The following is a 24,643-nucleotide window of genomic DNA, read 5'->3' on the forward strand; positions in this document are numbered from 1 at the left end:
TTCTCTTTTCATCAAAACAGAATTATCCATTGTAACTTTTCATATTGCATTTGATTAAAATCAAGAAATATGTGACCAGGGAGACTGCTTGGTTGATAAAATGCTTGCCAGTAAGCATAAGGACTTGAGTTAGAGTCTCAGAACCCACATTAAAATACACACATGGGGTGGCACATGCTTGTAATCCCAGCTCTAGGGAGGTGAAGAGAGGCAGAGTCCTAGAGCTCAGCAGCTAGCCCGCCCAGACAATTGTCAGGCCCAGGTCCCAGTGAGATTCTTGCTTCCAAAAACAAGTAGTCTGACCTCTAGCTTCTGTACTGTGCACACCCACCCCCAGCACTCCACCCCATGAATAGACACCTACTTACACTTCACATGTGCATACAAGCCATTAGAACTGTGAAATCACAGACTGCCTGATTCTGGGGTGTCGTGGATCAGGTTTTAGTTCAAGGAGTATGTTGTACTCTTTCTTCCAGAGGTTTCCTGAAGTAAAGCTTTTATTAACATTATTTAAATACCATTCTGTTTGGTGCTTCTGTTTTTTCCCTTTTGTTGCTCTCTTTTGCTTACCTCTTCTAGCTCACAAAGGTTTAGGTGTCTATTTCTTTGCAAAGAGATATTGAAGAAAAAAAAATTACAGTTTACAGTTGCCCTAGGAATGGAGACATCATAGACTTAAAAGGCAGCAATATTTTCAGTATTTGGGAAATGTCTTTTAGTAGTTTTACAAGAAATTTAACTCACATTTCTAATGTCTAATGATCATGCATTGTATATTCTTTTTTCCTCATTAGCACATGATGAAGATAAGCTATGATGTGGTTAAACGATGGATAAATGAAGCCCAAGAAGCTGCGTCAAGTGACAATATCATGGTGCAGGTACTATCTTTGAATCTTGTCACTTTATGTTTCAGGATGAAGTATTGATTATCCAACATTAAAGGCAGTTTTTTGACTTATTAATCTACTTATTAGTCATATTATCAAGTAGGTGTCTTACTAATTTTGATGATTTCCATCAGCTTTCAAGTGTTTAGCACAAGATTGATGACCTTCAGGGGGGACCCTCGTTTCAATAGTAGATAGACACGCTTATTCCAGAGGGACTCACAAAACATTCCAAACTTTTATTTGAAAATAATTTGTGTAAAATGAAACTCTGTTTCTTAGGCATTGATAATAGATATTATAAAAATAGTCATTTTTACGTATAAAACATTAAGAAATCTTATCAAAAAGATCTTAAGATATGTATTAGGCTATTCTTATCAAAAGGAATATGATCAAATTTTTAATTGGCAGTTTTATAGTTTTATATGAAATCTCTGTATATGTTTGAGAAAGTTTTAATGTTTGCAGCTTCTATGTGAAAAGCAGTCACTTTTCTATTTGAAGACATCTTTTGGCCAAATTGAGATCACTGTACTTTTATACACAGTGTCAGCATGGTGATACTGTGCTAGCCTACTTTAGGAGATGAATCCTTTGCTAAGGTGGCGACAGATTTAAACCACTTTAAGGGGCCTTGAACCAGGTATAGTGGCTTGCGCTTGTAGTCACAGCTCTCAGGAGGCTGAGGTAGGAGGACCACTTGAGCTTGTGAGTTTGAGACGAGTCTGGGGAATACACTAAAACCCTGTTTATAAATGAATCATCTGTGAAGCTGAGGGTGTGAGCCAGTGCTGAATCCACTAGATTTATCTTCAGGTGGTATGCAACCCTTTTCTTACTTGTCTTCTGTGAATTTACAACTTCTGAAGTCAATTAGACTCTTTCAGTGTTCCCTGTGTGTAATTCCATTTGACTTGAATATCTTTTGTTTGAAAATCTTTTGTCTAGTTCCATGCGTTTGTCCTTCCTGTAGGTGGCTTGTCATTGTCCTCAGCTCATGGTGCACTTTTCCTTGTTCTTAGTACCATGCATTGGGAGTGCTGTATCACCTTAGGAAGAATGATCGGCTTGCTGTCTCCAAGATGTTAAATAAGTTCACCAAATGTGGTCTCAAATCACAGTTTGCATACTGTATGCTGATTCGAATTGCTAGTCGCTTACTGAAAGAAAGTGAGGATGGGTAAGTACTCTAAACTGAGTTGGTTTCTGTTTACAAGTTAATGCACCTTAGAATTTATTTCCTTTATGGATATTTTTAGGAAAGCACTTTCTTTACAGATAAGTTTGATGTTTTCCATTAAAAAGAAATTCAGGTAACATAATTTTTTACCTTAATGTATTTATACATATGTGTATATATAGTGATTATTGATAATATACCTACAAACTGATACTGAACAAAAATTATTATAGATCATAAGTTGTACAGATGTTTGAACATGATGGCTAGGAGGGACATTAAGAATCATCTTGTATATCTTGTATTTTTATAAGAGAGAATATTGAAATATTAAATTGATTTGCCCAAGGTCGATGTGTAAGTGTGAGTTACATGTGGACTTAGCAGTAAGTAATACCATACTGTAGCAGTCCTAGAGGCTTAGAGGGAGGACAAGAAGATGGTAGGGATCTTTTAAGGGATAGCAGACTTGGAACAAAGAAGCATCATCACCCCAAATGGCTATGCTTTCCCTTTTAACTTACAGACAGGATCTCTCCAAGTTGGCCTCTCTTGCCTCAGCCTCCGTAATGCTGGGATTGCAGGCGTGCACTACTACCTGGCCAGTTATGGCTTCATTTTAAAATAGATTTCTCATTTGATCTGTTAACAACTAGTTGAGTAGCAAAGCATTGCTGAGAAGGGAAGCTTAATAATCTGTATTTCAGATCAGTAGTGAATATCGCATGCTGGATTTGATTAAAACCCAAACAGCGGAGTCCTAGGTTAGCTACTGGCTTCTCATAACAGAAAGTACTTGCTATTTTCTCATTTTAAGTATTATTTTATGTCAGTCTATACTATACTTTTATAAGCAGTACTTGAATTTAGTAATCAAAATGGACAAAGGTAAGAAGAGTGTGACTTTAATGAAGATAGAGTATTAGAAACAGATTCCCTGATGATCCCCATGTTGAAGTTAGTTTATAGTGACTTTAGTAACACTTTCACCATAGGTTACCTTGTCTGATTATGGCAGATGGCATTTTTTCATGGGGTGCTTTTTGGTAATTGAGACTGACTTTACAGCTTTTATAACTTTTGGAACCAGGTCTAGTAATCTGACAGTTTCCCATTCTTTTAACTTTGAATACATATTTAAACAGTATAGATAGAATTGTTATATTTTCAGATGTGATACATCTGGCTAGAATTTGATCCTGGAGGTAACTGGCTCTTGTGACTTAAACTGCTTAACATCTCTAGAACTTAGTTTCCTTAACTGTGAAGTAATTTATCTGTCAGAATTATTGTAATGATTTAAGTAATGTACATTGACAGTAGACAACTTACTAAAGAGCAAAGTCTTATCCTTGACCACATCTAATGTAGTTTACAGACAACTCTTTTGTAACAACCTAAAACCCAGGCTAATAGTGTTATGTGGCAGTGATTCTTTGAACTGTTGTGTGACAAAACTTTTCCTGATGAGACATAACACACACATCTATTCACCCCAGATAGGGAACTCAGGACAGACCAAAATACAGATGCCACCAACGTCCAATTTGGTAAATGAATGAGTTTTAGGGGATAATGGATGGGAAGTTACTTATAGGAGCAGAAATGACTCAAAGACAGCTGCATCATCAGGGCCTACCCAGCAGGGCTGACAGCTCACACAAGCTGGGAAACCTGGAACACCTTACATAGGCCGAAGGCAGCTCAATAGGTTGGAGAGTGTCCTTTTCAAGTGACTCTGCTCTAAACCTCTGCAGGCATCTCTGCTGATCTCTGTTTCTTCCAGGTAGCTGGTTGGTCTCAGATATTTCTTTGTAGCTTTTCTCTTCTGAGAGTCTTCTCTGTAGCTCAGATTGTCTTGAGTCTTCTTTGTAGCTCTGTTCTCATTATTTAATCTGGCAGAGAGTGGGCCTAGTGAATCTGGTCATTTTCAGGAACTTCCTAAAGCCATTTTGAATTATTTACCTTCTTGCTTAAGGAGCTTCCCTGCAGGATGGGGATGTTTCCCTATTGGAGGAGACTGTTAGACAACATTCCACCTCTTCCTTTGGCTCTAACATTCTTCCATTCCCTCCATAATGACCTCTGAGCCTTGGAGGGTGAGTATAGATCTCCACTGTGACTAAGAAATAGGCTACCATGTCACAGTAGTAGTCACTTGTTCTCAGGAACTCCACCAGTGGTTATGAGTTGAAGTGCACAACAACAGTGATCTATAAACACACTTGTTTAGAAGGCAGTTCGACAGACACATCACATTCATCTAGAAAAACCATAGGACTTGCTTCCTTACTGGGACCTATGACTTCTCTAGCTATAGATTTTGTCCTGGCTTACTGTATGGGATGTGGACTTGCTCTTGTGAGTGGGTTTTAAGTCAGTTGGAAGGCGTTGGTCTTACCCACAGTAGCTGAGCCACTATTGCACAAGCTGGCTCACCCTACCTGCCATATTGTTATTTCAACACCTAGGGTCTGTAGCTCAGCAGGAATGTTGGTGACAGTTGTCCACCAGCAGCCTGCCTGGCCCCTTCTGGCATTGTGAAAGCCAGCCATCAGGGTGGAAGTTTCCTGTTCAGTTTCAGCTTAGTTTTTCCATTCCTATAGTCAAAGCATGTACATGCATTGTCTTCAGCACTGGGGTCTTACCATCTAGTTCTGGAATACAGCCAACAGCAGGAACCATAACCTTTATGGTTTGTGGGGTCTCAGGGGCTCTCCTAGCCAGCACCTCACAGGGAGGTAGCCCACCCTGCCACTGGGGTTTTCATTCAGTAACATGATGGATTCTGGGAGTGTCCATTTTCACCTATGTAGGGTTCCTTTTGGCTTTGTTTCCCTTTCAGTTAACCCAGCCTTGGTAGGGTTGTAAGGTGGGTGGAAGCACCTGGTTGTCTCTCTATTGGCTTTCCAAATCTGCAGAACACTCAGAGGTCAGCACTGTATCACCTGTAAAACAAAACCTTCTCCAGAGGATGGGCAGGCAGGACAAGGCAACATGCTGAACTACCATTCCATAACAAATAGCGGGTTACACAGATAACCTTGGGCAAGCACCATCAAAGTGCTTTGTCATCTGTTCTGAGCCAGTATCAGCTGACCCTAGAAGTTTGCAACTAAGAAGATACTAATGGAGAACATAAGCAGCTTCTAATCCAGCATGGATTTGTATCAGTTGCTTCCTCCACAGATCAAAACTGGATACGAAGCATGGATTGGAGGTGCTGACTTAATTAGTTCTTCATTATCAGACCCTCACTGTGAGCTGTTACACTTTCATTTCCTGGAGGTCTTCCACTGAGCCTGCCTGTATTTCTCTACACCAGATAAACTCAGTGGGCCTGACTTAATCTGCTTACGCCTACCACCCAACGCCAAAGGGAACTGTGGTTTTGCTCTCCCCTGCTGTATCTTTTGGTTTCCTGGGTCAGATAGGACCTGGGTTGATACTGTGAATGCAGATGTAGCTGTTGGGCTCCCCATTCAAAACACCTGGCAATGTTTGGGGAGTTCCAAAATGGGCAAACTGTCTACACTCCTAGCATAACCTTTTGCTGGAGGAAAATGTCCCTGAGTCTGAGGGTATGATCACTCACCCATGGAACATACTTGATTATCTTCATCTGTATTGTTCTGTCTTCTCTGGACTGCTCTTTGGGCTTTAAAGCTTCCTGAAGCTCCTTAGCACAAAATTTGGCTTTCTACCAATACTTCCTAAGAACCCCAGCTTGACATAAATCCTGCCACATTTGTCTTGGAGTAGCCCAAACAGACCTCTTCTGCTTTACTGTTTTCTCATCTCTAGGTTGCTCTCACTTTATGGACACTCTTTACATGCTGGTCTAAGTCACTAAGATCTGCCAAAGCTTTTCCTACTTCATAAAGATTTTGCCCTACACCAAAGGGCTCAGCAAAACCACTAAAGCTTCCGTGACAGCCTGGAGGTCCATGCTGGGTCAACTTTTTCTTTAACTTCTCTGTGGACACACTTCTGTCTGGTCCAGTGAGCTGGGGTTCAAACAAAGTTTCTGTTATTCTTAGTTCCCTCAATAGCACCTGCCCCTCCTCTCTGGTCCTGTAACTCCTGATATTTATGGGGACTTTAGATGGGGATAACCAAGTGTTTCTGATGGCTTTGGTAAGCTAGTCCCTCAGGGACAACTTCCCTCATACTGTACAGGTGTGCAGCCTTTGCCTTAAAGGGGGATGGGTAGTTACCTGAGTCAGTTTTTCTGTCTTTACAATAGTCAGACTGATCCCATGTGCTCCATGTCCCACAGCCTCACCAGCCATGCTGTGACAGGCTATTGCATTGCTTGTTTAAAAGTCTTCCCAAGTGCTGAGTATTTCCTGATCACCTTAGTTTCTCGTACCAGATATTGTAAAGCCTTGGGAAAGAGATTAGAGAATTTGAAGACAGCTCAGTGGAAACTACCTAAGCTGAAATATAGGGAGGAAATAAGGGGAAAATGAACAGAATATTTGAAACCTAGGAGAAAATGTCATAGTCTAATGTGTCTGCAGGGTGACTCAGAAAGAGAAAAAGAAAGGGGCAAAGTGAGTATTTGAAGAGATAAACGTCATCTGCAGATACAGGGAGCTAGTGAACCCAGGTAGAGTGCGTGAGAGTGAAGCACTTCTAGTCTCATGTAAGAATAATCAAAAACTGGGGACGGGAGAAAGCACAGCATGTCAGAGTAAGGAGATGAAAGTAAGAGCGATGGTTTCTGTAGTGGTGCTTCCTCATTGTCAGCTTAATTGGATTTACATCCCAGAGGAGGCACCCTCTGGGTGTGTCTGTGAGGATATTTTAGAGAGATTTAACTCTGTAGAGAGAAGACCTAGCCTGAGTGTGGGCTGGGGTTCCCAAATGAATAAAAGAGTAGAAAGGAGAGTGTCTCTGCTTCCTGACCTTGGGAAGAACTCCTGCTGCCACACTGGAGCCACCTCCACTGTCATGGTAAACTATGAGCCAGTGTAAACCCTTCTTCATCTGGCTTTGTCATAGAAATAAGCAATAAGGAAAATAACTGATTCCAGAAAGTAGGGCTGTTGCTGAGAATACCTTACTTTGGAACTGTTGTTTGTTTGTTTGTTTGTTTGAGACAGGGTCTCTCTATATAGTTCTGATTTTCCTGGAACTATATAGATCCGACTGGCCTTGAACTCAGAGATCCCTTTGCCTTTGTTTCCTGAGTGCTGGGATTAAAGGTGAGCACGCCCCCTCCACCCCCCAGCTGCTTTGTGGGAGAAACCTGGAAGAATTTGGGCCTGTGGGTAGGGAAGCCCTAGAACGCTGTAAGCAGAGCTGTACTGGTAGCTGTATAGAAGACCAGGGACTGATAGAAATGTTAACAGTGGGATCCTGGCTAACACAGTTTCAATAGAGAATGACCACTATTGGGAATTGGACCAGAGGCCAGTCATATTACATTCTGGAAAAAAGAAAAGAATCTGGCTCCTTTCTACCTGTGTCCTGAATTCAGAAAATAATAATTCAAGTTTTTTGGCAGAAGAAATTTCAAGGCAGTATAAGATATAGATATTCAGTTGGAAGCTCTGCTTAGGCCTCACTCTCCCCCATCCCAAACCCCACTTCCCTCTCAGAAAACCAGCCAAGTGGTAGCTCCTTCTCTGAATCTTAAGTCTGCTCCTACAGGGTATTTAACACCCGGTCCCTTGACCAGTGGTCTGTTTCTCTCCTGCTTCTCCTGAGATCACCCGGGAGTGTTTGCTCAGATTAAGCCTGGTCTTATTAATTCAGCTTGATTTGGCTCATTCATCCGTGAAGAAACCCACTACCACCAGGGATTCAAAATACTTACCAATAGGCTTACTGCTTTTGGTCAGATCTACAGTGAGAGGAGAAGAGAAATACTTAAAAATGTGCATCCGCCTGCTTTCTCTGCTCCTTCCTGAGCGTGTCTATCACTGCTGCTCTTGCTGGTCTCTGCTGACATCATAGTCATCTTTGGATTCTCAACATACTCTAAGTTCAGGTGACTTTGTGGGGAGCTCAGACCTTCAGGGCTGAACTGACATGCTGAGACATGCAGTTTCATGGACTGAGCAGCTACTTAGTCTCTGCTTCTTCAGTGGACACATGACCAGTCCTCAGTTTGTTTTTTATTCAGGCAACCAATAAATGAGACAAAATTGTGAGAAGATAACATGATTTACATTTTTATTGAAATAAAGTATATAGGAATCAATTTGTCAAAAAATTGTATGTCTCTCTACACAGAAAATTATAAGTTATTATTTAATGTGTTACTTTAAAAAAATTAAAGTATATGTTATATTTTTGTATTGAAATATTCAATATTATAATAATGTCATCTCTTTAAATAGTCCTGTGGATTTCATGAGTCTATAGCAAAAAACCCCCGTCAACTTTATAAATAACAAACATAAATGCACCTACTGTATGAAAAGACATACAAGAAGGCCTAATCTTAAGATGGAGCAGTCCAAATGTCCATCAGTGCTAGGATCCAAAAATAAATCATGGTGTGTTCATGCAAATAATATACAATAGAAATGAGTAATTACTTCTGAATGCAACCACATGGATAAGCTGACTGAGAGGTCATGCACAAAAGAATACGCTCTGGGCCTGGGATGCGGTTCAGTGGTGGAGCGTGTGCAAGAGCATGGGTTCAGCCTGCAGCAGTCCACACAACAGCACAGGAACAGGTGCGAGAGTCCACTTATGCAGCAGTCCACACAACAGCACAGGGACAGGTGCGAGATTCCACTTACGCTAATTTCAGTGGGAAGAGGTTGAAATGGAGTCTCACTATGTATCACAAGCCTACCCTGAATCTCACAATGACCCTCCTGTCTCAGCTTCTTTCAGCTGAATACTGGGATTACAGGCCTATGCCATCATACTTGGCTCACTGATACTCATTTTAGATTTAATAGATAAAGCTCATGTTAAAGGTTAAGGTAGGACTGGAAGTTTGGCTCAGTACAGAGCACCTGTCTAGCATGCATGAAGCCCTGGGTTTCAGTTTAGTGCTGTCAGAAAAAACAAAACAAGCCAGTCAGTGTGGCACATACCTTTAATCCCAGCACTTGGGAGGCAGACACAGGTGGCTCTTTATGAGTTTGAGACTAGTCTGGTCTACAGAGTGAGTTCCAGGACAGCCAAGGCTACACAGAGAAATTCTTTCTCAAAAAAAAAAAAAAAAAAAAAAAAAAAACCAAAAAGCAGAAAGAAAATAGTGATTATCTTTGAGGTAGTGTTTGTGAGGTAGCCTGAGGTTGCTTCTAGAGTTCTTGAAATACTTATTTTTCTTATCATGTCAATCTTGTATTAATTCCCTTAAGAATCACATACTGTACTATCAATTGTTACATAGAAAATTAGTCTAAAGTTTGCCAGATTAAGATAACATCAAACAATAAACATCTATTTTCCCAAACAATTTCTGTGGCTTTCTCTTTTCTTTTTTTTTCCCTTATTTCTGTTTTTTGAGGTAAGGTTTCATGTTAACCAAGTTGGGCCTAGAACTCACTTTGCAACCCAAGCTGGACTTCAATTACTGACTCACTTGCCTCTTCTCCCAAGTATCATAGCCATGTTCCATCATACTCAGCTAGCTACTAGGTGATTGGGGTCTTTCCTGCAGTTGCAGTCCGGGTAAGTGTTTGGGTTACAGTTTTGGAGGCTGAAATTTTGGCTCCTGAATTATATTATACTGGTATTGTGTTGGCAGAGCTATCTCAGTTCTTTGCCATATGTGCCTCTCCATGGTATTGTTGAGTGTCTTCACAGCTCTGGCATCCTCCAGAACAAGAGAAAAAAGTGCACCGTTTTTTTCTGGCCTAGTCTTAAACATGCCAACATTTCTGTTGCTTAGAAAGGTTAGCCATTTTAAAAGGAACAGATAGAGGGATGCAAGAATCATTGAGGACTGTTTTCAGGTTTGACTGCCATGTTAGTTGTGGGTTGCCATAACAAAATGCTTCAAATTGAAGCCTTACATGACGTGGTCACTGCTGTGTATGCCACAGTGGCTTACTCACAAGCTTCCTGCTATTGTCTCGGCCTCCTATCTTGCCTTAGAACCACTGGGACTACTGAGGTGTGCTACTGTGCCTGACTTTTTTATGTGTGTTCTAGGGATCCACCAAATCATCTTCCAGCCCAGAAATTGGCATTTCTAGCTCAGAGTTTTTCAGTGTTGAGATGTGTGTGCATGTTCTCATGGGTGAGTGCATGTGCATGCAGGTAGGGCATGTACACATGTTCATGTAGAGGCCAGAAATTTAGATCAGATGTCTTCCTTTGTTGGTTTCCACTTAATTACATCAGATGCCTACCTTGGTTGATTTCTGCTTATTTACTGAGACAGAATCTCTCACTGAGCCCAGAGCTTCCTGATTCACCTAGGCTAGTTAGGCAGCCTCCCCAGGAGGGCCTTCCCTGTCTACTGACAACCTGGATACTTCCGTATAGCTTTTATGTAGGTCTCGGAGAGGCAAACTTTGGTCTTCAGACTTGGTGGCATGCACTTTATCCACTGAGCCGTTTCTTAGCTTCTAAGTCATTTTTAAAATTATTAAAACTACAATAATACACTGGGTGATTCTTAGAGATCACATAATAGGTGGTGATTAGAATGTGGTATTAGAAATGGAAGTATGCTGTTTTTGTTTGGGAAGGAAATTATAATAATTAAGCTTTGACCCAAAAAATGTATTGGTTATTAATTTTCGTAGTCCATTTTCTGCTTTTGCAATAGAGTACAAGAAACTGAGTAGATTATAAATGAAAGTTTCTTTGGCCTATTGATTGGGAACTGGCATGTCCAAGGGCATGGCGCCATATCTAGCATTGGTGAGTGTGCTACATCAGACAAGGCAGAGGTAGTACGCTGTGAGCCCCATATCCATTGGAAAAGGAAAAGGAAAAGGGAAAAGGAAGAGACATCTTTCTGTTAGTGTGTCTCTCTTCTGGTAACTAATCTGATGTGTTAACAGCCATTTAAAAAAAATGGGAAAAAAAGAATAATAACCATATGCAGTCTCAAAAAAAAAAAAAAAAAAGTCTGCATGGCCAGATTAAGTCTTTAAAGTTTCACCTATTAACAGTTTTCTGTTGGAGCCTAAATTTCCCATTCATGAGCTTTGATGGATGTGTTCAAACTATAGCAGTAATTAGGAGTGAAAATTGAATAAGAACTTTTCAACATTTTAAAAGCAAAAAAACAAATGGTACAAAGACATGACTGAAGGTTGTTAGGGGGGAAGAGAAAGTGTTACATATAAGCAGGAGACAGGATAGAAGTGTCAGTGTATTTGATAGCTCTTGCTGTGTGGAAAATTGGCCTCAGACTTACTTCTTAAAATAAGCATTTCTTTCCCAGGTTACCGTTATCAAGGAAATAGTGGCAGCTTTGATGTGTGGTACCTTGTGGGTGTAGTCATGTTGGTCAGGCCTGCAGTCATCTGTCACTGGGGGATCCACTCATACTTTACTAACATGTTTGTCGACAAGCCTCACTTTCTTCCTGGCTTTGGCCACCTTTGAGAGCTTTTTGTTTGTTTGTTTGTTTTTTGAGACAGGGTTTCTCTGTATTGCTTTACAGGCTGCCCTGGAACTCACTCTGTAGACCAGGCTGGCCTCGAACTCACAAAGATCCACCTGCCTCTGCCTCCTGATGGGGGAGGTCCTTCTGTGTATATGTTTGTTTTATTAGTTGATAAATAAAAGCACTGTTGGCCAATAGGGGAGCAAGTTAGGTGAGACTAGTAGAAAAGGAGGATTCTGGGAAATGTAGGAAAGGGATAGAATCGCCATGCGATCCCGGAAAGAGAGGACGCATGCTGCTGGCGTCCTGGATAAGATAAGTCTCTATAAAATATATAGATTAATGGTTATGGTTGATATTTAAGGCAGAGCTCGCAAATACAAAGTCCTAGTCATTGGCCAGCAGCATTGTAAATAATATAAGATTCTGTGTCTTATTTGGGGGCCCTAACGTGGCAGCGGAACTCAGGTGGCTGGCAGAAAGAGTTATCGTTACAGCCTCCCAAGTGCTGGGATTAAAGGTATGAGCCCCCAATGCCTGGCTCATTGAGAGCTTTTTATTGACTGTCTAGTGTCCACTTAGCATCACAGCTACCTTTTCCCACAGCAAGTGCACAAAGGAGAGAAACCTGACTTGGAAACAGCAGCGTTTGTAACCTAATCTTGGAAGTGTTGGGTTGCCACTTTTCTTATATCCTCCTGATGCAGTAATGTGCAAGGAAACTACCCAGGATTTCAACAGTCAACTGTGTGTATTTGGTGAGCCCATCTTTGTGAGCTATCTAGTATACAAAATATATAATTTATTATTATAAACCTAAGTATTACCTATTGAAAGAGGCTCAGATTAAAAATACAGTAAGAATATGATTGATCTGTATGTAACTAATAATAAAATAGCATCATATTTAGGATGCTATATCCAATGTTATTTAACTTTTTTAAAATTAACAATGATAAGGGGAGGCTAGAGAAATGGCTCATAGGTTAAAGGTACTGGCTATTCTTCCAGAGTGACCCAGGTTCAATTCCCAGCACCCACATGGCAACTCACAACTGTCTGTAATGGTAGTTGCAGGGGATTCGACACCTTCACACAGACATACATCCAGGCAAAACACTAAGACACATTAAAAAATAAAAAGTAATTATTAAAAAATGATAAGGCACATACAGATTTTGAGAAACTTAGCTGTATGTATATGACTGAGTGATTACATACATAAGGAAATAGCCTATTATTTCTAGTGCTCTGACATGCTTTATGTATGTAACTTGGTTATAACTATTGATCTGCAGGAGAAAAATCTAATCTGACATTTAAAGCACTCATTTCTTTGTTTTTCTTTGTATTTTTCATTCCCTCTAGATCCATTCCTAAACACTAAAGTTGTTTCATCTCGTTCTGAACATTTTATTAATAAACTCATGTTGCATTTTTTGCCTTTTTTTCACTTTGAATTTTATTATAAGAATTATTCTTGGTTTTGTTTATAGCTATTCATTTAGACATATTTCCCTAGTAATTTCCCAGCTCATTCTTCTAAGAATAGATATCTGGATTGTTTTCTGTTTGGGCACTTATGAATAAAGCTGCTCTAAATAGCTTCCTGTCTCTCACTGCTCCTATCTGTGTGTGTGTGTGTGTGTGTGTGTGTGTGTGTGTGTGTGTGTGTGTGTGTGTGTGAACTTATGATAGTTTGACTTGAGAGTTTTTTCTTAATGCAGGTGACACCAACACATGTGGGTTAACCCTTTCCCCAGGCCTTCAGTAGGGTACTTTATGATGAACAGCAGCAGCAGCAGTGAGCCATACCTCCTAGCATGCAGTATGAGGGTGGAGAAGTACACCTCAGGTGGGATGTGCTCCAAAGCTTTAATGTTTGGCAGATAGGCATAAAAGGACTTCTGAGTTATATTGTCTTCGTTTATAATTGTAAGTTAAGGAGCATCTATATCTAAGACAAAGAAATCTGTTCTAAGAGATGTTGGATTTGGCTTAGTTCTAGAGGCTGGGAAGGCAAGAGCCTGCTGCTACTGGCATTTGCTCAGCATCTGGAAAGCCTTCTTGCTCCCTCACGTCGTGAGACAGAGGAGAGGTGTTACTTGAGGTATCTTGTCTTACAACATTACTCTTGTCATATGACCCAACCCTCATGATGCCATCTAATTCTAGGAACCTCCCAGAGGTACTAAATAGCATTAACATACAGATTTGAAGGTTAAATTTTCAATGCATAAACATCTAAGGAACATATTCAAACCACGACAGTCTCCATAGCCCTATTTTCGTGGTTAAGCACACACTTCTTTACAGTATGTAAAAAAGTGTGGGAATGTGAGATCATTGTCATTTATACCTCTGCACTTTATAGATAACACCAGACTGTTTTTCCAGAATGGTTGTTTCAATACACATTCCATGGAAAAGGGAGATTTACTGAAGCTGAGACTTGGAATTGTAAAACTTCTAAGTGAAGAAGTACTTTATGTAGTTTTGTGAGATTAGCTTACAGACCAGAATGCCTGCTTTTAAAAATGTAGTTTAGTGTTTTAGCTCACAATCACAAAGAAGTCCTAATTCAATTAACAATTACTCTTCATTCTTCCTTTCCTCTGCCTCTAGAAAGCTGGAAAACATTTATTGTTTTTTTAATCTCCATGTATTCACCAGTTCTGGACATTGCTCATAAATGGAATCATACACTATATAGCTAGCCTCTTGTTTCTGGCTTCTTTCACTCAGTGTAGGTTGTCAGTGTACATCTGTATTGTGGAAGTATTCTCAGTCTTTCTTTTTTAATAATTGAATACTATTATTCCATTATGTAAAGGTACTACAATCCATTTGGTTTGTGTCCCCTTTGGGATATTATGAAGAATGCTATTTTAAATTGTGTAATTTTTTTCTTTGTGTGTGTGTGTGTGTGTGTGTGTGTGTGTGAGAGAGAGAGAGAGAGAGAGAGAGAGAGAGAGAGAGAAGAGAGACACACACACACACACACAACACACACACACACACACACACACACACACACACACACACACACACACACGCAGATACATGGTCTCAATTTTTAACCTTGGCTGTCCTGAAATTCATACAAAACCTTTGCCTCCTGAGTGCTGGAATTAAAGGTGTACACCACCATGCCTGGCCCAGCTTGTATAATTTTTAATATGAATGTATGTTTCAGTTCTTAGTTCTTATGGGTATATACTTAGGAGTGGAACTGCAGGCCCCTCGTCTAACTCTGTGTTTAACATTTGAAGGCACTGCCAAACTGTTTTCCAAAGGGGATACACCTTATAGCAGTTTGTCAGCGACGTGTTAGAGTTCTCAGCATTATCTGTTTTAGTAGACTTGTCCTAGTAATCATTAATTGTTGGGTCCAGCCAACCTGTCTGGTCTGTACCTGAGAGGGGGAGTATGGAAGATAGAGTCGGGAGGGCATCCAGTGAATACTGGGGTCTGCCTTAAGTTTATTGCTCAAAATTCTTATATACACCAACCAAAAGGGGGGGGGATGCAAAAGACTTGTTTACCATGTTATAAGGAACAAACAGTAATTACTTCCTTAATTCCCAAAACATCTAGTAACCACACCTTAGATCAAACCTCTTGTTATATGGCCTTGAGGATTAAGATATGTAGTAACCACACCTAAGATCAAGTGTTCTGTTATCTAGGTAAGGCATCCTCACCTTAGGCCAAACATCCTTCAGTAGCCACACTTTAGACCTTTAGGTCTCAGGCCTTTAACCTTAAAAGAACAAGGATAGGTTTGAACTCTCTGACTTTAAGTCAATGTAGAATGGAACCACTATGGGCCCCAACAATGAAGAGATTGTATAAATTTACTTGTTTTAATTTACATTTCCCTAAATACTAATGATGTTGATATCTTTTATGTATTTATTGGTCATTTACATATTATCTTTGGAGAAATCTCTGTTGAAATCTTTGCCCATTTAAAGTTGAGGTTGACTTGTTATCATTGGCTTCTGTTAGCTTTTTATGTATTTTGAATACAGTACCCTTAGCAGATACATAATTTGCAAATATTTCCTCCCATTCTTTATGTTGTCTTTTCACTTTTTTTCATAGTGTTCTTTTGTTCACAGAAGTTTTGAATTTTGGTCAAGTCTAATTTATAAATGTTGTCTTTGTTTGTTTATGGTTTTGGTGTTACACCTAAAAAAAAAAAAAAAAAAAAAAAAAAAAGCTGTTGCCTAATCCCAAGGTCACAAAGATTTATTTTCAGAGTTTTATCTTAGAAATTTAGATTTTTGATCCATTTTGAAGTAATTTTTAAAAACTTTTTAAAATGATTTATTTATTCTCATTTTATATGCATTGGTTTTTTTTTGTTTTTGTTTTTGTTTTTGTCTGCATGTATGTGTGTGAGAGTGTCAGATCCCTGGAACTAGCATTACAGACAGTTGTAAGCTGCCATGTGGGTGCTGGGAATTGAACCTGCAACCTCTAGAAGAATAAACATTGCTCTTAACTCCTGAGCCATCTCTCCAGCCCCTTGGAAGTATCTTTTAGTATGATACAAAGTAGAGGTTCAATTTCATTTTTTTTTTTTTTTTTTTTTTTGTATACTAATATTATGTCTGCTTCCCTATGGGTTGAAACTTGGCCTGTTGCTAGTGGTGCTGTTTTGGGAGGTTCAAGAAACTTTAGGAGGTAAAGGCCTGGTTGGAGGAAGTAGGTTACTGGGGTATACTTTTGAAGGCCCTGGTTGATAGTCCTGTTTTCACTCTCTGCTTCCTGACTATATAAGTTGAACAATCTCCTTCCTCATATACATCCTGCCATAATTTTCTCCCAGAGTATATGGGACCAAGCAGAAATTGACTGTTCTCTTTAAAACTGTAAACCACAATAAATCTTTGCTTCCCTATGTTGTTTTTGTTGGGTATATTAGTCATAATGATGGTAATACAGACTAATAATTGTTGTTTTACTATTGTTTTGTAAAATACTATTTATTCATCATTAAGTTTACATTTTTGTTGTCGTGGTTTTGATGTGTAATTTTGACAGTTTTTTTTAATGTTTTGTTTATTAACAAATTTTGTCCTTTGACAATTTCATGTATGTGTATCATGCATTCTGGTTAACTGTCCCACACCCTTTCTTATTTCCTTGCTACTCCTGTCAGCCTTCTTTCTTACTTACAAGTCTCTTTCCCATATTCACAACTTTTTATTTTGTGTCTGTGTCCCACAGTGGATAGCTAGGGCTGTTTTTCTCTGTGATCATGGGTTTGGAACTATTCGTTAGAAGCTAGTGGGCTCACCCATGGATATGCAAACAACTGAATACTATCCCAGATTCTGTGTTAGTTGCCAATAATTAAAAATAAGTGGTAGGACCTAGTGAGCCCCTTCCTCCCCACTCATAGCCAACTGTTATGAGTGCCTGATGTGTAGGCCCAGTGTCTGTAGACTCAACTGCTGTGAATCCAAGATTTCCAAGGACTTGTTATGCTTGGAAGATGGTATTTCTTACTCTTCTCCCTATCTCCTATCTTCTGGCTCTTAGATTCTTTCTGCCCCTCTTTTGTGGGTTCCCTGATCCTTGGGGAGTAATATAAATGCCTTATTTGAGGGCTTATGTCTGAGCCCTCAAATGGTCTTAGCATTTATGTGGCCATAATTCATTCACCTCCATTTGTTGTGGAGCTTCCTGCAGCCCTTTCACCCAAATAAACACACAGGTTCTATATTAATTGTAAAATTGTTGGCCGATGACTGGGGCTTCCTGTTGGCTAGCTCTGTCTTTATTATTAACCCATTTCTATAATCGATGTATATCTACATGGTCTTACATTACCAGAAAACACCTGGTGCTTCCTTTCTTTCTGGTCCTTACATGGTGACTCTCTGCCTGCCTTTCCCAGAATTCTCATCTCCTAGTCCCACCTATCTTCCTGCCACATTGGCCAAACAGTGTTTTATTCATCAACCAAAAAGAGAAACAATATAGAAGGACATCCCGCATTATACATTCACGGCTAGGAAAGGTTTGTCTTATTGAATCCGAGAGTAGCCCTTGTCTGTGGATATAAACATAGGCATCTAAAAGTTGATTTGGTTGTTTTGGCACTCTGTTCCTGAGTTTACTGTCCACTTGGATTTCTTTAATATGGAAACACCTGTTTTTTAATTTTACTCAGTGGTTTTATTTTATTGTCTGCTCTTCCCATTGATTTTTAAGAATTCTTAATATGTAATTATAGAAATTATTGATTGATTATAAATATTACATATTCTTTTTCTGATATCTTTGATGAACAGAAAGAATTACTTAAATGTAAGACAATTTAAGTTTATTGGTATTTTATTGAAAGAATATTGTTTTTTTTTCTTACAACCCCAAGTTCATAAATATATTTTCTGTGTTATTTCAAGCATTATAGTTTTAATTTTCATGCTTTGGGTCTGTATCCTACCTGCATTTGTTTTCTAGATATGATATAAAGTAGCAACTTAATTTTCCCTCTCATCTGAAAGCCAGTGGACTCAGTGTCATTTGTTGAAATGAGTCTGTGTCCCCTGCTGTATAATAACCAGTTTTATTGTAAAAACTGGATCTCCTTACAGGCTTTGGTCTGTCTCTGGGCTCCTATTTCCCGCTGCTGTCAGTTGCAGCACCTGAGCCACCACCATACTGACTTTAATAGCATTACAAAAATGTGAGATACATGCTAGAGCCAAATCATTTGTTCTTCTGCACAAGAGTTTTTTCAGGTCTTTTTTTTAATCCTTATTTCTCTCTGTGTCTGTTTAATCTGAACATGCATTACTTATCTTCCTTTTCAGTGGCATTTGTTTATTCTTAGGAGACTTGTATCAAGGCCATTATAACAATCAGGAGTTCTAACCTGGTTTGTTAATCAGCTTTTCATCATTGAGGTAAACATCTAAAAACAAAGAAAGGTTTATCTTGGCTCTGGGTTTTGAAGGTTTGAGTCTGTGGTTGTGTTGGTCTGTTGCTTTTGGGCCCCTGCATGGTAAAGCAGAGCATTGTGGCAGGGCACAGGTGATGGAAAAAGTGTCGCAGTTCATGGTGATGGGAGCCAGTCCTACAGAAAGGGGCCAGAACAAGATATGCCCTTCAGAGGCATACATACCCCCGCTGACTTAGTCCCTCCATGCTAGTGGTTCATTCACTATGAGCTCAGAGGATGAACCCACTGATTAAAGTTAGTGCCCTCAGTCACCTCTCAGTAATCAGGGATAAAGCATGAGCCTTCCTATGATCTTTTTGTGGGGACATAATATATGCATGTTCTTACTCCCAGGTGTTTCAATTCCTGTGACATTGGGGCTGTAATCCATTGATTCACTTCCTGAAAGCCATGATAGAAATCCAACTTGATGCCCAGTCTGCTATGATATTTTAAAAATGCAAACCAAGCACAAATGGCCAAGTAAGACTCATAACATGCCTTGAAGGAAACTCTTACAGAACCAACTGAAGTAATACCTGGTGTTCTGGCCTCTCCATTGCCGTTTTGGTCTAGGTCAATGTCCAGAGGAGAGAGGAGTTGGACTTAGTGCCACCCTCAACAATAATCCCAGCACTTGGGAGAGAGGCCAGCCTGCCTACGTAGCAAGACCATGTCTCAAAAATAAATAAATAAATAAAAACAAATTATATACAATTTTACAATTCTTAGTAAGTAAAGTTAATGTTTTACCGAAACAAAATTTTTGCAATAGACATTTTTAAAAATGTTTTGTCTCACCATAAATTAGAAACATACACATCAAAATAAAAGCACCATTTCCAGATACCATCATATTAGCAAAATATTTAATACTTCATAGAATCAAATATTAGCTAAAATGAGAATATTCTCAACATTGCTGCGAGTATAAAACAGAACAGATACTTTGGAGGATCATTTGCATTGCCTGATTAAAAAGTAAAAACACATATATTGCTAATCAGTCATCCAGAAGTTTCTCTTCAAGAGTTCCATAGAGGAAATACTTGTACATATGCACAAGGAAGCAGGATGTCAGTTCCTATATTATTTGTAATGTCTGAATTTTGAGAGATATCTTTACTATGCAGCCAACAAAAAATGTGCAAAAAATTTAGTTATAAGAAAAATACTGCCCCATGTAAAAACATGGTAAAGTGAATGCGAAGACTAGCCATCACTTCTGTAGAAGAAAAGCACACTGGATACAGTCTCTTGTGGTGCACATATGTGCATGTGTTCATGTAGGCGCATTTGTGTACATGTGTGTTTACATGTTTACATGTGTATACATGCAATGTGTATGTGTTTACATGTGTATACATGCATGTAGAGACCACAGGTCAGCCAGCTTATGCAGCTGCTATCCATCATGATTTTTTTGAGATAGGGTCTGTGGTAATTTAAATGAAAATGGCCCCATAGGCTCACAGGGAGTGGCTCTATTAGGAGGTGTGACCTTGGAGGAGGTGTGGCTTTGTTGGAGGAAGTGTGTCACTGTGGAGGTGGGCTTTGAGGTCTCCTATGTGTGGCACACAGTCTTCTGCTTCCTATAGATCAAGATGTAGAACTCTCTGCTCCTTCTCCACCATGCCTGCCTACAGGCCACCATGCTTCTCGCCATTATGATAGTGGACCAAACCTCTGAAACTGTAAGCCAGCCCCACTTAAATGTTTTTCTTTGTAAGAGTTGCTGTGGTCATAGTGTCTCTTCACAGCAATAGAAAACCAAACTAAGGCAGGGTCTTTCACCAGCTTGGAGCTTACAAAGTAGTCTAATTGAAGGACTGTTGGAAGTGTAAGATGAGATAAACTCTTTGTTCTCCAAGTTGCTTTTGATCAGTGTTTGATCACAGCAATAGAAAGCAAACCAGGGTAGTATCCAACAGGATATTGGAGACTGTTTAAGGGCTATTGGACATAAGACTTTCTGCTTATTTCTTGAATGATATTTTTAATATAGTAGAATTTATGATAGGTAATAATAAAAGTTAGGGATTGCATTTAATTTATTCGCTATTAAAATTCAAGCTGGGTGTGATGGCTCATTTCTGTAATACCAGCACTCAGGCAGAAGGGGCAAGAGGAGTCTAAGTTTGAGGCCTCATGGGCTACAGAGTGAGACCTTGTCTTAAGAACTACCTCTACTTTAATCTCAGCACTTAGGAGGCAGAGGCAGGTAGATCTCTGTAAGTGTGAGGCCATCCTGGTCTACAAGATAGCCAAGGCTATACAAAGAAACCCTGTCTTGAACAACAAAATAAATAACAAAAACAAAACAACAACAACAAAAACCTACCTCCCACAAAAGAAATTAAAAGAAATTTGCAGTATTGTTATATGAGAGCATATGGTTAAAAACCATTGTAAATTATACAGTTGACTGCTAGAAATCAATCAGTCCCAGTTGGTTAATGTGAATTGAGAGCTGTTACTGTTGGTGCCACTCAGGGATAAAAAATAAGGAATAAGAAAGATTCATATAAAAGAATAAATACTTTAAAGAGCATAACCTAGGTTTACCAACTCTATAGAGTATAAGAAAGCAAAGCAGTTTGCTGGTAGGATGGCTTAGTGGGTAAACCACTCAACTTTTAGTTCCGTTCCCAGAGCCCATAATGAAGAGAGAGTCCCAACCCTAGACACTGCTCTCTAATCTCCACATGTGCACACCCACATTCATTCATTCTTCCCCACACACAACCTACACACACACTAAAATAATAAATAAATAACTTTTTAAATAGTTTGTTTTGGTAGCTCTTGATAACTTTTAGTAAATGAATATATATATATATATATATATATATATATTTGTTTAGAACAACTAGGCTTCCTTCAGTGCTATATATGAAAAGATTTTTAAATTTTAGGTTTTGATCAACCAATATAATGTGTTTGTTTTTTAATTAGGGCTTCATTCTATAGCCCAAGCCTACCTGGGACTCATAGCAATTCTACTGCCTCCACCACCCAACTGCTGAAATTATAGGTGTGAGCCAACATGCCTGCCTCAGTATTAGGTATTGTTTAACAATTTCATTGAGATTAAAGTACAAATGATAAAATCTACTCACTGTAAGCATGCAGTTGTATAATTTATCAATAAGCTTTTACAGCTGCAGCACCTCAGCAAGTCTGTCTTTAGAATGTTTCCATCACCTTTTCAAGTTGCTTACTTTCATCTGCCATTATCCCTCAGCCCTTGAGCTGCCTTTTGTATCTTTAAATTTTGCCTGTGTAGACATTTTCTATAAATAGTGTCATATTCATGCTGTTTACATCTAGCCTAATGTTTAGTGGTTTACTTCATTGCATCATGGATCTTTGCTCCTTTTTATTGCTGAATGATATTGCATGGTATGAGGAGGACAGGTTTTGTTCATCGGTTGGTGGTCATTTGGGTTGATTATATTTCTACTGTGAATATAGATAACTATCAATAGTCAAGTACGAATCTTTGTGTGAACATGTATTTTCTATTTTTCTTGGGAAGATTTCTATAAATAGAATACCTGGACTGTATGCTGTTCTGAATTTAAAGAAGCTGAAGAAGAATTTACAAGGTTCCATCCTATTTTACATGCCTTTGAGGATACTGGTGCACCCTGTCTTCATCAGTGTGTGATGTTGTCACATTTTTTCATCATTCAAATTGCTGTTACTATATCTGGCCTGTGTCACTGTCTGGCCTGGAGCTCTTCTGTCTCTGCCTCCTGAGTGTGCTGGGGTCCTAGATGTGCCTGTGTGCCTGGTGCTACTGTTTTAATAGCCATTCTAGTAGCTATATGGAAATCACTTTCCTAATTACCAGTAGTTATTTTCTCTTCAGGTGTTTATTGCTTACTTCCTTTTTTGCTGTTACTAAGTAGAACTCATTTAGCTCTCTTAACCATCTTTTAATACAGTTGTTGCATTTGGAAGGCTTCCTTACCCATTCTGGATACAAGTCCTTTAAAAAACTAGAGATAACAAAACATGCTGTATCCAGTAACAGCCTAGTTCAAGATTACATTGACTTCCTCAGTGTATTCTTATAGCAGCATGGTATTAATAATAGTTTAGTTTGCAACCTTTAAGACTATAGTCCAATCTGAGTTAAGTTCTACATATGCTCATATAATGGTGTGTGTTCATTTAAAAATACATCCATAGCAATTTTCCCAGTGCCAATTAGTAAAAACTCATCTTTTCCCCTTTAAATTGTCTGCTCTTTGGAAAGTCAGCTGACCATGTAATGAAATGCCCAGTTTTGTTCATTTGTCTTGGTTGCTCAAGATTTATAGAAGTTGTGAATTTGAAAAATGTGTTTCAGAATTTTTGCTTATATACATTTTAGAATGAGCTTTGAATTACTACAACAAATCACTGCTGGCATTTTGATAGGATTTGCATCGAATGGAATAATAAATGTATTTTAAATAAATCCATGTGGGACTATTGCCATCTTGATAAGTAGTTTTAGAGCATGGTCATGGTCCTTTTCTTCATTTAGAGCCTTCAAAAAGAATTTTTAGTTTGCAACTTAAAATTGTGATGGTTTTATTAAAATCACTTAAAGTATGTCTTTATTTTGTGCATATAGAACTCAGGACAACTCACAGGAGTTGGCACTCATAGTCCATCATGTGGATCTGGGGAGTCAAACTTGAAAGCAAGCACCTTAACCAACTGAGCCATCTCGTGGGCCCCAAACTTTGCTCTTAGCTGTTATGAATGGAATTGCTACATTACTTTCACTTCTGGATTTCTTTTTGCAGTACTTTGAAATACAGTTGTTTCTTATGTCATTCATATAGACTATGAACTTGTTATGCTCCTAGCTGATGCTCCCCCCCCCCCCCCGCATCTGTGTACTACTTTGGATTTTCTGTGTACAAAATCATGTCACCTGTAAACAAATACAGTTTCACTTCTGTGTTTCTAGACTAGCTTCTGTGTTTTGGGCTTTGCCTTTTTCACTGGTTTGGGCTTTGAGGACAGTAGTGAGTAGAAACGCTGAAAGAAGTCTTCTTTGGTTGCAGTTCTACAGGGAAACCATTACGCTTGATGGTTGTTGTAGATCTTTAAAGATCTACTTTATCCAATTGAGGCCATCTTCCCCTCTAGTTGTTTGTTTTAATATTGTTGTTGTTTGTAATAGCAACTGTGTATTAATGTAACATTTGATTTTTTCTAATAATCAATTTTGTTTTACTGTGATTGTTATTAAAAGTGAATTGTATAATATGTATGTTATTTATTTGCTCTGGATGAGTGTGCAAATACCTGTAGTATACTGACTTAGATTCATCCAGAGACATACTCAGCTGTAGTATAACTTTAGTTTTTTCCATAGTGGCCGTACTGATGTACAGTCCTACCAGCAGTGTATAATGGTGCCTTTATCTCTGCATCCTCACCTACATTTGCTTATGGTGTAACTATTCTGATTGGGGGAGACAGAATTTCAGTGTCATTTCATTTGCAAATCACTGATGGCTAAGGTTAAATATTTAATTTATTTATTTACTTTCCACTTGTACTGCTTTTGAGAACTGTCTGCTCAGTTCATTTACTCATTTAATTTTTTCAGCTCTATATTCTAGTTATTAGTCCCCTGCTTAAAGAATAGCTAACAAAAAAATATCTCCCATAGGCTGTCTTTTCAGTTTGTTGTTTTCTTTGCTATGTAGGAGCTTGATTTGCTATTTGTCAGGCCCAGCTGTTATTTTCTGAGCTATTGGAGTCTTACTCAGAGAGCTCGTGCTTGTCCCTTATCTTGAGATGTTTATATTTTCCTTTCATAGTTTCCGGGTCTTATATTAAGGCCTTTTGTCTATTTCGAGTGGATTTTTGTACAAGGTGAGAGACGAAGATTGAGTTTCAGTCTCTGCCATGTACATATCCAGTTCCCTAGCACCAATGTGGGATGAGGCCATCTTTCCCCCAGTAGTCACTTTGGCACCTTTGTCAAGAATCCATTTCCCATAGGTTTTCTAGTTTACTGCAAAATAAGTCTTCATAATACTTCCTAGTGAACC

At 38.9% G+C, this 24,643-nt stretch overlaps 1 protein-coding gene across 2 annotated transcripts in view; it reads left to right on the top strand.

Moving 5' to 3' along the window:
* Window positions 1–24,643, top strand: part of Copg2 (COPI coat complex subunit gamma 2) — a 114,947-nt gene that overhangs the window by 38,205 nt on the left and 52,099 nt on the right. For both annotated transcript variants that reach the window (XM_027391601.2, XM_027391600.2), the window contains exons 8-9: window positions 798–884; window positions 1,919–2,076. In XM_027391601.2, coding sequence (XP_027247402.1) covers window positions 798–884; window positions 1,919–2,076 — 245 coding nt within the window. The remainder of the gene's footprint in view (window positions 1–797; window positions 885–1,918; window positions 2,077–24,643) is intronic.

The sequence above is a fragment of the Cricetulus griseus genome (assembly GCF_003668045.3).
Source record: "Cricetulus griseus strain 17A/GY chromosome 1 unlocalized genomic scaffold, alternate assembly CriGri-PICRH-1.0 chr1_0, whole genome shotgun sequence".
NCBI classification, from domain to species: Eukaryota; Metazoa; Chordata; class Mammalia; order Rodentia; family Cricetidae; genus Cricetulus; species Cricetulus griseus.